Below are 17,278 nucleotides of genomic sequence, written 5' to 3'. Positions count from 1 at the left end.
AATTAGAAATCTCTGAATCAGGTTTCCCTGAATCAGAGATGTAACCCACAGACTGAAGCTCTCCGTCCTCATGATCTGCATATTGTGACGCAGTATCAGACGTGGCCCTTACAGCATCTGCGCGCTCTGTATTTCTCCTAACCCCACAGCAATCGCGCTTGCCTCTTAATTCAGGCAACCTGGATAATACCTCTGACAGGGTATTATTCATGATTGCAGCCATGTCCTGCAAGGTAATCGCTATGGGCGTCCCTGATGTAATTGGCACCATATTAGTGTGCATCCCCTGAGCGGGAGGCGAAGGGTCTGACACGTGGGGAGAGTTAGTCGGCATAACTTCCCCCTCGTCAGAATCTTCTGGTGATATTTCTTTTATAGTTAAAGACTGATCTTTACTGTTTAAGGTAAAATCAATACATTTAGTACACATTCTCCTATGGGGCTCCACCATGGCTTTCAAACATAATGAACAAGTAGTTTCCTCTGTGTCAGACATGTTTAAACAGACTAGCAATGAGACTAGCAAGCTTGGAAAACACTTTAAACAAGTTTACAAGCAATATAAAAAACGTTACTGCACCTTTAAGAAACACAAATTTTGTCAAAATTTGAAATAACAGTGAAAAAAGGCAGTTACACTAACAAAATTTTTACAGTGTATGTAACAAGTTAGCACAGCATTGCACCCACTTGCAAATGGATGATTAACCCCTTAATACCCAAAATGGAATAATAAAAGACAAAAACGTTTTTTTTTTGTGTTTTTTTCAAACAGTCACAACAACTGCCATAGCTCTACTGTGGCTTTTTACCTCCCTCAAAAACGACTTTGAAGCCTTTTGAGCCCTCCAGAGATGTCCTGGATCATGCAGAGGGAAACTGAATGTCTCTGTCAGTATTTTTAGCTGCACAGAAAAGCACTAAAAAAGGCCCCTCCCACTCATATTACAACAGTGGAAAGCCTAAGCCATGTGGAAAAAAACTAGGCCCCAATAAGTTTTATCACCAAATACATATAAAAACGATTAAACATGCCAGCAAACGTTTTATATTACATTTTTATAAGAGTATGCATCTCTATTAATAAGCCTGATACCAGTAGCTATCACTGCATTTAAGGCTTTACTTACATTAGTTCGGTATCAGCAGCATTTTCTAGCAAATTCCATCCCTAGAAAAATATTATCTGCACATACCTTATTGCAGGAAAACCTGCACGCCATTCCCTCTCTGAAGTTACCTCACTCCTCAGAATATGTGAGAACAGCCATGGATCTTAGTTACTTCTGCTAAGATCATAGAAAACGCAGGCAGATTCTTCTTCTAAATACTGCCTGAGATAAACTGTAAACTCCGGCACCATTTAAAAATAACAAACTTTTGATTGAAGAATAAACTAAGTATAAAACACCACACTCCTCTTACGACCTCCATCTTGGTTGAGGCTTGCAAGAGAATGACTGGATATGACAGTTAGGGGAGGAGCTATATAGCAGCTCTGCTGTGGGTGATCCTCTTGCAACTTCCTGTTGGGAAGGAGAATATCCCATAAGTAATGGATGATCCGTGGACTGGATACACTTAACAAGAGAAATATCCCGTATGCTGAAACATTTTCCTGAGAAAAGTTTCCATTTTCTTATCCATCGGCTCTCTGAAAGACGAGCCATTCTCAAGAGGGATAGTAGTACGCGTAGCTAACGTGGAGATAGCACCATCCACCTTACGGACGGAACAACACAACTCCAGCTGAGAGTCCGGGACCGGGAATAATTTTTTAAAGGCAGACGAAGGGGAAAAGGAAAATACAATTCTATCCCATTCGTTTTTAATAATATTCGCCATCTTTACAGGTACAGGAAAAGCTAGCGGTGCTACCCTGTCCTTGAACACTCTGTCTAATTTAGGGATCAAAGTTTCATCAGGTAACTTGGCCTCTGGATCCTCTAATGTCGACAGGACCTCCTTTAGAAGAAAACATAGGTGTTCAATTTGAAATCTAAAGGCTGGCTCCTCCGCAGCAGGAGGCCTAGAGGCAGCAGACTCCGATCCAGAAATGTTACCCTCTGAAGACTCAGAGTGTGACCGATCCCGGGATACTTGAAAAGCAGATAAATCAAGTAAATCACTGGATGTCCCCTGGACCGGAGAGCTATGTTTAACCTTTCGCTTGCGCATAGCAGGGCGAGGTAGAGTACTAAGGGCCTCAGACACCGCCGTCTTTAACTGTGCGGTAAAGTCTGATGGTAAAAGGCTCCCTCCAGACGGAGTATCAGGCATGCTACGGGAAGCTGCATGTGACGATGGAGATGATTGATGGGTATGCACCTCACAGGACAGCAAGTCCTCAGAGGTGGACGGCTCAGTTGTACTAAAAGGGTTAACATTCTTAGACATAATAACCTTGTTGATGCATATGGAACATATTTGAGAGGGCGGGCACACCAAGGCCTCCTCACAATAGAGAAAGGTATTACTATTAGAAATAGAGAGACCCTCAAGCATATCAGAATCCTCCATAGCTTGCACGAACAACAGTAGGATACAAATAAACAAACTTTTATTTCTCACAAAAATGGCCCCTATATACCCCCAATGACTGGGGCACTCACCACCTCCTAGACCCAGGAAACCAGAGAAGAAGCGACCTCTCGGACAGCTAGCTCGGTCAGGAAAGAGAAAATTAAAGTGTGACCACACCCGGTCACGTGGTAAGCAAGGCAGGACTGCCCCTGCTATGAGAAAAAGCACGCCAAGCTACAAGCTGCGCAGCGTTCAAAGTGAAAGTAAACACCTGTATGTTCCGTTACCGCATAACAACAGTCTATGAGCAAAAAAATTAAATCTCACACATAAGCAGCCTAAATCAAAGAAACACATTTGATTAATCCCCACTGTTCAATAACCTCCCTCAGGAGATATTAACCTATGATTCTATAAAGATAAAAGGAGTCACACTGTGACCCTGTCTTCAGCAATTTCAACATAAGTAAAAAATTGAAACAATCTTACCAGAATCCGTGCTGTGGAACAGAAACCCAGCCTCTCAAGTGTGACAGTCTTGTAGCATCGTTCCTGACATGGACTTGAGAGAGGAAAGCAGACAGTGAAACTCATCAACACTGGTTGCTTAAGGAGCTGTTAGCAGGCAGTCTGGATTGGTTCGCAGAAAGACTCTCCCTGCATCTGCAGACTCTAACTTTCGTCAATGCTCTCACTGAGAGGCTAAAAGACTACTTAAAACTCCAGTTCCATAACGAAAGGCATATATCTCTTCTGAGGAACAACTCCGAAATCTTTTGACACTTCTCTGCCATCCTTCTGTGACGAAAGGCAAAGAATGACTGGGGGATGGGGGAAGTGGGAGAGGTATTTAAGCCTTTGGCTGGGGTGTCTTTGCCTCTTCCTGGTGGCCAGGTTCAGTATTTCCCAACAGTAAAGAATGAAGCCGTGGACTCTCCTTGTATTAAGAAGGAAATAATCCTGATGCAATCTTGAGGGTAATATCCTTCAAGGAAGAGAGAAACAAATCACATAGCGTAACACTGTACAAATAGTAGAATTTGAATTGAAAATAGCGTAATACTTGCATACTACAGAGCTTTTTATTAAACTGTGGGTGATAATATTCTCGGCTCCACTGTCTAAAACATACAAACTAACCAGGGGGTGTCCCTTCATTCTATGGAGCAGTGTCTGTGCTGTTTTAATATAAGAAGAGAAGAAATAGAAAGTAAGGGGCTAAATAGCACTCCTTAACGAAGCATAATATAAGCTTTCAAGTAATGTTCATCTATTGTGTAATACTTTTAGCTAACTCTAATACACAATCATATTAATAACAGAAGTTAACACCCATTTAGCTGACACTCAGCCTGAATGCACCAATGACTGCATGCGCATAACCACATGCCCTCAGTCGGAATAAACAGTGAGAATGATTGGTTAACAGGAGGGCATGATAGGAGGGCGCATCAGGATTTGTAGATGAACGTTACCTAAAAGGTATATAAGGGACAACCTAATGAGGCTTTGGTTTGTCAAAATATAACATTTAAAAAAGGCCTGTACGAAGGCCGAAACGCGTCTGCAGTTATCTGTGTCCCTCAACTCTGGCACCTGACGCTGGCGTATCCAGTTATCGGCCAGGAAACAGGGGAATGATACACGTTTTTATTATTGGGTTTTTGGTGGTGGTAATCTGTGTTCAGAGTGGTTCCCTGTTTTATTCTATGATTTAATAAAGTTAGTGTTGTAACTTATATTACCCGTCGTTAAGGAAGGAGTTCTGTTTAGCCCCTTACTTTCTCTTTCTTTTCTTCTGTCATTAATTTAAAGGGGTAGCACCGGACCCATTTGGAGGATTATTTTCCTTAAATTACATTTCGCAGTGCGAGTATTTACTATTTCTTTATAAATCATTATGTTACATATAAGGCCAGTGATGGAAGGGTCCTTATCTCCCAACAAAAGTCTTTATAGTTTTAGAAATCACATCACAGATCAGCAGAACTGACAAAAACGCATCACTTCAGAATTTTAAACAAAAGATTATTTGACCTAGACTGGTAAATAGTATTTACTTATCTTAACATTTAACATTAAATTATGACCTTTTTTCCCTAAGACAGTGTTAGTGTTGCTTGGTATCTGTTTATTATTTGTTGTTGGCTGAAAATAAATAAATAATACACACACTGTTCTCCACAGAAAATGTTACCAGCCTGGTGGCATTATGAAGTAGCAGAGTAGAGGCAGTGTAATATTTTCTAATATTATATAATTTTCAGCTATCCAAAGCACAAATTAATTGTATAGCTTAACATCAATGTTTTTAATGATAATTGGTTCAATAAAAATTGAACAATTTTAAAACTGGCTAATTTTAGCTTAAAATTGGCTAAAATTGTAGCTGGGTGGTCAGTTAATTCAGCAGGGTGATATAATTATATATATATATATATATATATATATATATATATATATATATACACACATACATATACATACACACAAATTCTTAGTTCTGCCTGGTGCCTTATTCGAATACTGTACTCATAATACTGTCCCTACTTGGAGTAATTTCTAACTTATATGTATTGTGAGATACTTTTTTTAACAACTTTGGTAGCACTTCTTGAATGCTAACATATTTTCTTATACACTCAACCCCCTTACAGATAGAAAGTTATCTGATCCTATCGGTCTTCCACTGTATTGGCAGCAGATAGGCTACCTCATTTTTGGTCGCTAATACGCTAGCAAGTATTAGATTATCGATAATTTAACAGCAAGAGTGTTATACTTTTTCTTTATTTTATTTTTGTGAAATATGACTGATAGAAATATCACCAAATAAAGAAACAAGGTTCCTTTTTATTCATCACTAACATGTTCTACGAAGTGAATATGTAACTTCAATATTTTTTTTGTAACCTATTTTCTAAGCAACACTGTACAGCACATTTGTTGCTTATGTTCATTTCTGTCGAAAAGAAATGTATAGCATCATAATTTCAACAACCTATGACTTATCAAGGAAATTTAATCAGTTCTTATCTCACCTGAGGGTTGGATTTTATTCAATAAGCTGTGATCCAGATGCACTTCTCTAATGTTGGTTATATTCCCAGAAGGCTCGCTTTTGTTTACTTGCTCTGCTCTTTCTGTGGATTTTTCAGTGACCTTGAAACCATCTGTAGCAGCTTCAGTAGCTATGATTTCTCTACCAACTACCATTGCTGATACTTTCTCATCCTCCAGAGTCCTAAGCCTCTTAGAATGAGCTCTGGTACGCCGAAGGCTGTAATAGAAGATACTGCTGTCAGATTAGAATGTCTGGCTTGGCTAAGATAAAATGTCTTCCAATATAAATGTCTTTCACCTTAATAAACTAGCACAAAACTGTCATTTTAGTGTGCCGATAGTGTTTTGAATTTATTATGTCAAAGATCAAAGCCTGATCTTGCAACTTTCTAATCCTTAATCAAAACTCCTTAAGTTCTCAAATATATGACCTTTTTAGAATATTATTCATGACAAAAGGTGAACGTGTATCTAATCAAAGGAAATAAAATGACTTACAATTTATTCAAACATCTACATTCCCAGTTCTTTTTTAATGCTTAAAAAAATCTAAACAATAATTGCACATACAGTAATTGATATGTGCACAGAGTCCCATAAAACTCTGCTGAAAAATGTAAATCTACTAATGTCTTTTTAAAAAGTTTTCCAATGAACAACACAGATATTGTGCACAAGCATGTTCTTTTTTTGTCTGCTATATTTGCTCAGAATTAACTAGCAGCTACATGCTTGTAAGGCTACGAAAGGATTTAATGTAAAAAAAAAAAAAAACACCATTTATTCTTACCTGATAAATTAATTTCTTTCTTGGTGGTGAGAGTCTATGACTCCATACTGTTGGGAATTTATCACCTGGCCACCAGGAGGAGGCAAAGACACCCTACAGCAAGAGCTTTAATATCCCTCCCACTTCCTGGTACCTCCCAGTTTATCGTATAGAGAAATAAAAAAAACAAAAAAAACTCTGTAAGTTAACCCCCCCATTGCTCCCAATATATATATTTCTTACCCCCTCTGGTGTACCTCTTCCAAGGGGAAAGAGAGCATCTGATGTACTTAATGGCTGCCAGCAGTATGAGTAGAGAGTGGTGAATGCGCAAAAAGGACAGCATGGCTGGAAAAATACTCAATGTTCTCTCTGCTAGAGAGGAATGTAATCAATAACTCCTCATTGTGCGCCCTAAGTTGTATTTCCTCCACCTTCTTAATGCTCACATTGTTAAAAATAGTGAGTGGGGGCGCTGTTAATGCTAACTGGAACAGTGAGGAAATAAATCTAAACTGGAGCTCACATTTAAAGGGGCCACGACAGTTTAAGACATAAAACAATGAGCAACGTTGATTTGCCAAATAAGAATGTGTAAAGTATTACACACATAGTAAGCACACTGACAATGAGCTTAGCCTGAGCTGTTACTGCTATGGCTGAACACCCCACTGTATTACCATCCTGTTGAAGTCTGGCTATGTTGCACATAGGCTATGTACTTATAGATAGCCTATGGGCTGTGTGAAAAATGCCGTTAATTACACTGCAAATGCACCCCCTACTGATCTTACCCTGATGTGACGTAAGGATACAGTAGAGAGTCAATGCAGTACTAGACAGCAGAGAATATACCGAGGGAGTTCATCTACATGGCCTGACAGGAGGAGGATAAAGGACCAGTCCCAGAGAGACACCTGAGGCAGGCTTGCTACCACAACTCCCACAGGAGATTTACATTGCACAGCCAGTACTCTCCTATATCCCTCTATTCAAAGTGTCACCTTGTGAGGCAAATGTGGGATAAAATATCCCTTAACTTCTACAAAAAATCTTGAGTACCTCCATCTTCACCTACTCTTGAGAGGCAAAGAAATAATAGGAGGTACCAGGAAGTGGGAGGGATATTAAAGCTCAGTGTAGGATGTCTTAGCCTCCTTCTGGTGGCCAGGTGATGAATTCCCAACAGCAAGGACTCTTACCAACTTAATATAGAAAATTAGTTTACAGCATAAAAAAATGCTACTTTTAAATAATCAAAATATCTAGCAGTGTAAAGTGTTTTTTAATCTGTCAGTGCTAACCTATAAATCTCTGGAGTTATATATACCAGGCTCCATGTTGTTAAAAAATATGTATATTAAAAAGGCTGACTAGTTACACATCAAGAACAGCAATACACATCAGTACTGACCAAATACAGAGTGAAAAGATAATACAAGAATAATAAATAAAATTCAAATTTCTGTTTCATATTCCTAGTTTGAAAAATTAACAGCAGTCAATTGTTTCTTGAGCAAAGTTATGCTTAGATTACGAGTTTTTGTCGGTAAGGCTGTGCGGGGCTAACAAGCCTTTTTTTCTTACCGCTAACTTAAGACAACGCTGGTATTACAGGTTTTCTGCAAGCCAGCATTAGCCTCAGAAAAGTGAACGTTGAGCAAAATTTAGCTCCACATCTCACTCTAATACCAGCGTTGCTTACGGTAGCGGTAAGCTGGCTGAACGTGGTCGTGCACGATTTCCCCATAGGAAACAATGGGGCTGAGCTGGCTGAAAAAAAACCTAACACCTGCAAAAAAGCAGCGTTCAGCTCCTAATGCAGCCCCATTATTTCCTATGGGGAAATTAATTTTATGTCTGCACCTAGCACCCTAACATGAACCCCGAGTCTAAACACCCCTAATCTTACACATATTAACCACTAATCTGCCGCCCCCGCTATCGCTGACACCTATATTATAATTATTAACTCCTAATCTGCCGCTCCGGACACCGCTGCCACCTACATTATACTTATGAACCCCTAATCTACTGCCCCCAACATCGCCAACACCTACATTATAGTTATTAACCCCTAATCTGCCCCCCCAACGTTGCCGCAACTATATTAAATTTATTAACCCCTAAACTGCCGCCGCCGCCAACGTCACCGCCACTATAATAAATTTATTAACCCCTAGGCCTAAGTCTAACCCTAACCCTCCCCTAACTTAAATATAATTTAAATACATCTAAATAAATTTACTACAATTAAATAAATTATTCCTATTTAAAACTAAATACTTACCTATAAAATAAACCCTAAGCTAGCTACAATATAACTAATAGTTACATTGTGGCTATTTTAGGATTTATATTTATTTTACAGGCAACTTTGTATTTATTTTAACTAGGTACAATAGTTATTAAATAGTGATTAACTATTTGATAACTTCCTAGTTAAAATAAATACAAATTTACCTGTAAAATAAACCCTAACCTACGTTACAATTACACCTAACACTACACTATAATTAAACTAATTACTTAAACTACCTACAATTAATTACAATTAAATTAAATAAACTAAATTACGGAAAAAACAACACACTAAATTACAGAAAATAAAAAAAGAATTACAAGAATTTTAAACTAATTACACCTAATCTAGTCCCCCTAATAAAATAAAAAATCCCCCCAAAATAATAAAATTCCCTAACCTATACTAAATTACAAATAGCCCTTAAAAGGGCCTTTTGCGGGGCATTGTCCCAAAGTAATCAGCTCTTTCACCTGTAAAAAAAGAATACAATACCCCCCCCCAACATTAAAACCCACCACCCACAAACCCAACCCTACTCTAAAACCCACCCAATCCCCCTTTAAAAAAAAAACCTAGCCAATCGGAATTAAGGTAGAAAAAATCCTATTGGCTGATGCAATCAGCCAATAGGATTGACATCACATTCTATTGGCTGATTGGAACAGCCAATAGAATGCAAGCTCAATCCTATTGGCTGATTGGGTCAGCCAATCGGATTGAACTTCAATCCTACTGGCTGATTGCATCAGCCAATAGGATTTTTCCTACCTTAATTCTGATTGGCTGATAGGATTCAATCAGCCAATCGGAATTCAAGGGACGCCATCTTGGATGACGTCACTTAAAGGACCAGTCATTCAGACTGCTCCGCGTCGGATGTCTTGAAGATGGACCCGCTCCGCTCTGGAATGATGAAGATAGAAAATGCCACCTGGATGAAGCCTTCTGCCGGTCTGGATGTCCTCTTCTGGCCAGATAGGATGAAGACTTCGGACCCTCTGGAAGTCCACTTGTGCCCGGCTGGGTGAAGATGGCTCAAAGTAGGGTGATCTTCAAGGGGGTAGTGTTAGGTTTTTTTAAGGGGGATTGGGTGGGTTTTAGAGTAGGGTTGGTTGTGTGGGTGGTGGGTTTTAATGTTGGGGGGTATTTTTTTTTTTTTACAGGTGAAAGAGCTGATTACTTTGGGGCAATGCCCAGCAAAAGGCCCTTTTTTAAGGGCTATTTGTAATTTAGTATAGGGTAGGGAATTTTATTATTTTTTATTATTAGGGGGATTAGATTAGGTGTAATTAGTTTAAAATTCTTGTAATTCTTTTTTTAGTTTCTGTAATTGTAATTTAGTTTATTTAATTTAATTGTAATTAATTGTAGGTAGTTTAGGTAATTAGTTTAATTATAGTGTAGTGTTAGGTGTAATTGTAACTTAGGTTAGGGTTTATTTTACAGGTATATTTGTATTTATTTTAACTAGGAAGTTATTAAATAGTTAATAACTATTTAATAACTATTGTACCTAGTTAAAATAAATACAAAGTTGCCTGTAAAATAAATATAAATCCTAACGGCTAGATTTAGAGTTTTGTCGGTAACGACCCGAAAAGCTAACACCGGCTTTTTTCTGGCCGCACCATAAAAATAACTCTGGTATTGAGAGTCCACATAAAGGCTGCGTTAGGCTCCAAAAAAGGAGCGTAGAGCATATTTAACGCAGCTTCAACTCTCGATACCAGAGTTGCTTACGGACGCGGCCAGCCTCAAAAACGTGCTTGTGCACGATTCCCCCATAGGAAACACTGAAAAAAAAAACTAACACCTGCAAAAAAGCCGCGTTCAGCTCCTAACGCAGCCCCATTATTTGCTATGCGGAAACACTTCCTACGTCTGCACCTAACACTCTAACATGTACCCCGAGTCTAAACACCCCTAACCTTACACTTATTAACCCCTAATCTGCCGCCCCTGCTATCGCTGACACCTGCATATTATTATTAACCCCTAATCTGCTGCTCCGTAAACCGCCGCTACTTACATTATCCCTATGTACCCCTAATCTGCTGCCCTAACATCGCCGACCCCTATATTATATTTATTAACCCCTAATCTGCCCCCCACAACGTCGCCTCCACCTGCCTACACTTATTAACCCCTAATCAGCCGAGCGGACCGCACCGCTATTATTATAAAGTTATTAACCCCTAATCCGCCTCACTAACCCTATAATAAATAGTATTAACCCCTAATCTGCCCTCCCTAAAATCGCCGACACCTAACTTCAATTATTAACCCCTAATCTGCCGAATTGAGCTCACCGCTATTCTAATAAATGTATTAACCCCTAAAGCTAAGTCTAACCCTAACACTAACACCCCCCTAAATTAAATATAATTTTAATCTAACGAAATTAATTAACTCTTATTAAATAAATTATTCCTATTTAAAGCTAAATACTTACCTGTAAAATAAATCCTAATATAGCTACAATATAAATTATAATTATATTATAGCTATTTTAGGATTTATATTTATTTTACAGGTAACTTTGTATTTATTTTAACCAGGTACAATAGCTATTAAATAGTTAAGAACTATTTAATAGCTAAAATAGTTAAAATAATTACAAATTTACCTGTAAAATAAATCCTAACCTAAGTTACAATTAAACCTAACACTACACTATCAATAAATTAATTAAATAAAATACCTACAATTACCTACAATTAAACCTAACACTACACTATCAATAAATTAATTAAATACAATACCTACAAATAACTACAATGAAATAAACTAACTAAAGTACAAAAAATAAAAAAGAACTAAGTTACAAAAAATAAAAAAAATATTTACAAACAATTTTAAACTAATTACACCTACTCTAAGCCCCCTAATAAAATAACAAAGCCCCCCAAAATAAAAAAATGCCCTACCCTATTCTAGATTACTAAAGTTCAAAGCTCTTTTAACTTACCAGCCCTGAACAGGGCCCTTTGCGGGGCATGCCCCAAGAAGTTCAGTTCTTTTGCCTGTAAAAAAAAACATACAATACCCCCCCCCAACATTACAACCCACCACCCACATACCCCTAATCTAACCCAAACCCCCCTTCAATAAACCTAACACTAAGCCCCTGAAGATCATCCTACCTTATCTTCACCTCACCGGGTATCACCGATCCGTCCTGGCTCCAAAATCTTCATCCAACCCAAGCGGGGGCTGGCGATCCATCATCCGGTGGCTGAAGAGGTCCAGAAGAGGCTCCAAAGTCTTCATCCTATCCGGGAAGAAGAGTAGATCCGGACCGGCAACCATCATCTTCCAAGCGGCATCTTCTATCTTCATCCGATGAGGACCGGCTCCATCCTGAAGACCTCTACCGCGGACCCATCTTCATCCGGTGACGTCCAACTGAAGAATGACGGTTCCTTTAAGGGACGTCATCCAAGATGGCGTCCCTCGAATTCCGATTGGCTGATGGGATTCTATCAGCCAATCGGAATTAAGGTAGGAATATTCTGATTGGCTGATGGAATCAGCCAATCAGAATCAAGATCAATCTGATTGGCTGATGGAATCAGCCAATCAGATTGAGCTCGCATTCTATTGGCTGATCGGAACAGCCAATAGAATGCGAGCTCAATCTGATTGGCTGATTGGATCAGCCAATCGGAATATTCCTACCTTAATTCCGATTGGCTGATAGAATCCTATCAGCCAATCGGAATTCGAGGGACGCCATCTTGGATGACGTCCCTTAAAGGAATCGTCATTCTTCAGTTGGACGTCGCCGGATGAAGATGGGTCTGCGGTGGAGGTCTTCAGGATGGAGCCGGTCCTCATCGGATGAAGATAGAAGATGCCGCTTGGAAGATGATGGTTGCCGGTCCGGATCTACTCTTCTTCCCGGATAGGATGAAGACTTTGGAGCCTCTTCTGGACCTCTTCAGCCACCGGATGATGGATCGCCAGCCCCCGCTTGGGTTGGATGAAGATTTTGGAGCCAGGACGGATCGGTGATACCCGGTGAGGTGAAGACAAGGTAGGATGATCTTCAGGGGCTTAGTGTTAGGTTTATTTAAGGGGGGTTTGGGTTAGATTAGGGGTATGTGGGTGGTGGGTTGTAATGTTGGGGGGGTATTGTATGTTTTTTTTTTTACAGGCAAAAGAGCTGAACGTCTTGGGGCATGCCCCGCAAAGGGCCCTGTTCAGGGCTGGTAAGGTAAAAGAGCTTTGAACTTTAGTAATCTAGAATAGGGTAGGCATTTTTTTATTTTGGGGGGCTTTGTTATTTTATTAGGGGGCTTAGAGTAGGTGTAATTAGTTTAAAATTGTTGTAATATTTTTCTTATGTTTGTAAATATTTTTTATTTTTTGTAACTTAGTTCTTTTTAATTTTTTGTACTTTAGTTAGTTTATTTCATTGTAGTTATTTGTAGGTATTGTATTTAATTAATTTATTGATAGTGTAGTGTTAGGTTTAATTGTAACTTAGGTTAGGATTTATTTTACAGGTAAATTTGTAATTATTTTAACTATGTTAGCTATTAAATAGTTCTTAACTATTTAATAGCTATTGTACCTGGTTAAAATAAATACAAAGTTACATGTAAAATAAATATTAATCCTAAAATAGCTATAATATAATTATAATTTATATTGTAGCTATATTAGGATTTGTTTTACAGGTAAGTATTTAACTTTAAATAGGAATAATTTATTTAATAAGAGTTAATTAATTTCGTTAGATTAAAATTATATTTAACTTAGGGGGTGTTAGGGTTAGACTTAGCTTTAGGGGTTAATACATTTATTAGAATAGCGGCGAGATTCGGTCGGCAGATTAGGGGTTAATAATAGAAGTTAGGTGTCGGCGATGTTAGGGAGGACAGATTAGGGGTTAATAAATATAATATAGGGGTCAGCGGTGTTAGGGGCAGCAGATTAGGGGTACATAGCTATAATGTAGCTGGCGGCTCTTTGCGGTCGGCAGATTAGGGGTTAATTATTGTAGGTAGGTGGTGGCGACGTTGTGGGGGGCAGGTTAGGGGTTAATAAATATAATATAGGGGTCGGCGATGTTAGGGCAGCAGATTAGGGGTACATAGGGATAATGTAGCTGGCGGCGGCGTGCGGACGGCAGATTAGGGGTTAATAAGTGTAGGTAGCTGGCGGCGACGTTGTGGGGGGCAGATTAGGGGTTAATAAATATAATATAGGGGTCGGCGGTGTTAGGGGCAGCAGATTAGGGGTACATAAGGATAACGTAGGTGGCGGTCGGCAGATAAGGGGTTAAAAAAATTTAATCAAGTTGCGGCAATGTGGGGGGGACCTCGGTTTAGGGGTACATAGGTAGTTTATGGGTGTTAGTGTACTTTAGAGTACAGTAGTTAAGAGCTTTATGAACCGGCGTTAGCCCAGAAAGCTCTTAACTACTGACTTTTTTCTGAGGCTGGAGTTTTGTCGTTAGATTTCTAACGCTCACTTCAGACACGACTCTAAATACCGGAGTTAGAAAAATCCCATTGAAAAGATAGGATACACAATTTACGTAAGGGGATCTGCGGTATGGAAAAGTTGCGGCTGAAAAGTGAGCGTTAGACCCTTTTTTGAGTGACTCCAAATACCGGAGGTAGCCTAAAACCAGCGTTAGGAGCCTCTCACGCTGGTTTTCACGGCTACCGCCAAACTCTAAATCTAGTCCTAAGTTAGCTACAATGTAACTATTAGTTATATTGTAAATAGCTTAGGGTTTATTTTATAGGTAAGTATTTAGTTTTAAATAGGAATAATTTCTTTAATTGTATTAATTTATTTAATTTTGTTTATATTTAAGTTGGGGGGTTAGGGTTATTTTATTAGGGGATTAGATTAGGTGTAATTAGTTTAAAATTCTTGTAATTCTTTATTTAGTTTCTGTAATTTAGTGGGTTTTTTTTTCATAATTTAGTTTATTTAATTTAATTGTAATTAATTGTAGGTATTTTAGGTAATTAGATTAATTATAGTGTAGTGTTAGGTGTAATTGTAACTTAGGTTAGGGTTTATTTTACAGGTAAATTTGTATTTATTTTAACTAGGAAGTAATTAAATAGTTAATAACTATTAAATAACTATTGTACCTAGTTAAAATAAATACAAAGTTGCCTGTAAAATAAATATAAATCCTAAGCTAGCTACAATGTAACTATTAGTTATATTGTAGCTAGTTTAGGGTTTATTTTATAGGTAAGTATTTAGTTTTAAATAGGAATAATTTATTTAATTGTAGTAATTTAAAAACATTTTTTAATTATATTTAAGTTAGGGGGGGGGTTAGGGTTAGATTTAGGGGTTAATAAATTTAATATAGTTGCAGCGACGTTGGGGTCGGCAGATTAGGGGTTAATAAATGTAGGTAGGTGTCGGCGATGTTAGGGACGGCAGATTAGGGTTTAATAAAATTTAACTAGTGTTTGCGAGGCGGGAGTGCAGCAGTTTAGGGGTTAATACATTTATTACAGGGAGTGCAGAATTATTAGGCAAGTTGTATTTTTGAGGATTAATTTTATTATTGAACAACAACCATGTTCTCAATGAACCCAAAAAACTCGTTAATATCAAAGCTGAATAGTTTTGGAAGTAGTTTTTAGTTTGTTTTTAGTTATAGCTATTTTAGGGGGATATCTGTGTGTGCAGGTGACTATTACTGTGCATAATTATTAGGCAACTTAACAAAAAACAAATATATACCCATTTCAATTATTTATTTTTACCAGTGAAACCAATATAACATCTCAACATTCACAAATATACATTTCTGACATTCAAAAACAAAACAAAAACAAGTCAGTGACCAATATAGCCACCTTTCTTTGCAAGGACACTCAAAAGCCTGCCATCCATGGATTCTGTCAGTGTTTTGATCTGTTCACCATCAACATTGCGTGCAGCAGCAACCACAGCCTCCCAGACACTGTTCAGAGAGGTGTACTGTCTTCCCTCCTTGTAAATCTCACATTTGATGATGGACCACAGGTTCTCAATGGGGTTCAGATCAGGTGAACAAGGAGGCCATGTCATTAGATTTTCTTCTTTTATACCCTTTCTTGCCAGCCACGCTGTGGAGTACTTGGACGCGTGTGATGGAGCATTGTCCTGCATGAAAATCATGTTTTTCTTGAAGGATGCAGACTTCTTCCTGTACCACTGCTTGAAGAAGGTGTCTTCCAGAAACTGGCAGTAGGACTGGGAGTTGAGCTTGACTCCATCCTCAACCCGAAAAGGCCCCACAAGCTCATCTTTGATGATACCAGCCCAAACCAGTACTCCACCTCCACCTTGCTGGCGTCTGAGTCGGACTGGAGCTCTCTGACCTTTACCAATCCAGCCACGGGCCCATCCATCTGGCCCATCAAGACTCACTCTCATTTCATCAGTCCATAAAACCTTAGAAAAATCAGTCTTGAGATATTTCTTGGCCCAGTCTTGACGTTTCAGCTTGTGTGTCTTGTTCAGTGGTGGTCGTCTTTCAGCCTTTCTTACCTTGGCCATGTCTCTGAGTATTGCACACCTTGTGCTTTTGGGCACTCCAGTGATGTTGCAGCTCTGAAATATGGCCAAACTGGTGGCAAGTGGCATCTTGGCAGCTGCACGCTTGACTTTTCTCAGTTCATGGGCAGTTATTTTGCGCCTTGGTTTTTCCACATGCTTCTTGCGACCCTGTTGACTATTTTGAATGAAACGCTTGATTGTTCGATGATCACGCTTCAGAAGCTTTGCAATTTTAAGAGTGCTGCATCCCTCTGCAAGATATCTCACTATTTTTGACTTTTCTGAGCCTGTCAAGTCCTTCTTTTGACCCATTTTGCCAAAGGAAAGGAAGTTGCCTAATAATTATGCACACCTGATATAGGGTGTTGATGTCATTAGACCACACCCCTTCTCATTACAGAGATGCACATCACCTAATATGCTTAATTGGTAGTAGGCTTCCGAGCCTATACAGCTTGGAGTAAGACAACATGCATAAAGAGGATGATGTGGTCAAAATACTAATTTGCCTAATAATTCTGCACTCCCTGTAAAGTGGCGGCGATGTCCGGTCGGCAGATTAGGGGTTAAACATTTTAGTTAAGTGTTTCCGATGTGGGGGGGGGGGCTCGGTTTAGGGGTTAATAGGTAGTTTATGGGTGTTAGTGTACTTTTTAGCACTTTAGTTAAGAGTTTTATGTTACGGCGTTAGCCCATAAAACTCTTAACTACTGACTTTTATATGCGGTAGTTGTCTTGCCAGGAGAGGGTCTACCGCTCACTTTTTCAGGCGATCGTAATACCGGCGTTAGGCAAATCCCATTAAAAAGTTAGGATACGCAATTGACGTAAGGAGATTTGCGGTAAGCTAAAATCGCTGTAAAAAATGAGCGGTAGACCCTCTCCTGCCTAACTCGTAATACCAGTGGGCGTTAAAAAGCAGCATTGGGACCCCTCAACGCTGCTTTTTAAGGCTAACGCAAGACTCGTAATCTAGGTGTTATTTCATTACAGTGGCATTTACAATGAAGCCTAATATGGGTGTGACTGGGATTTAAAAGGGCAGCAAGAGAAAAGTGTAGTGTGCTGGATGTTGACAAGGTTTTGTTATC

General features: G+C 38.9%; 1 protein-coding gene across 1 annotated transcript in view; it reads right to left on the bottom strand.

Moving 5' to 3' along the window:
• The window catches only part of KDM4C (lysine demethylase 4C), a 1,488,570-nt gene that overhangs the window by 505,972 nt on the left and 965,320 nt on the right, over positions 1 to 17,278 (bottom strand). Inside the window, exon 10 of the mRNA XM_053702565.1 lies at positions 5,565 to 5,803. Coding sequence (XP_053558540.1) covers positions 5,565 to 5,803 — 239 coding nt within the window. The remainder of the gene's footprint in view (positions 1 to 5,564; positions 5,804 to 17,278) is intronic.

Source organism: Bombina bombina, chromosome 2 (genome assembly GCF_027579735.1).
Source record: "Bombina bombina isolate aBomBom1 chromosome 2, aBomBom1.pri, whole genome shotgun sequence".
In the NCBI taxonomy this organism is placed as follows: domain Eukaryota; kingdom Metazoa; phylum Chordata; class Amphibia; order Anura; family Bombinatoridae; genus Bombina; species Bombina bombina.
The sequence above is the reverse complement of the archived record's forward strand: the minus strand, read 5'-3'. Positions and strand labels throughout refer to the sequence as shown.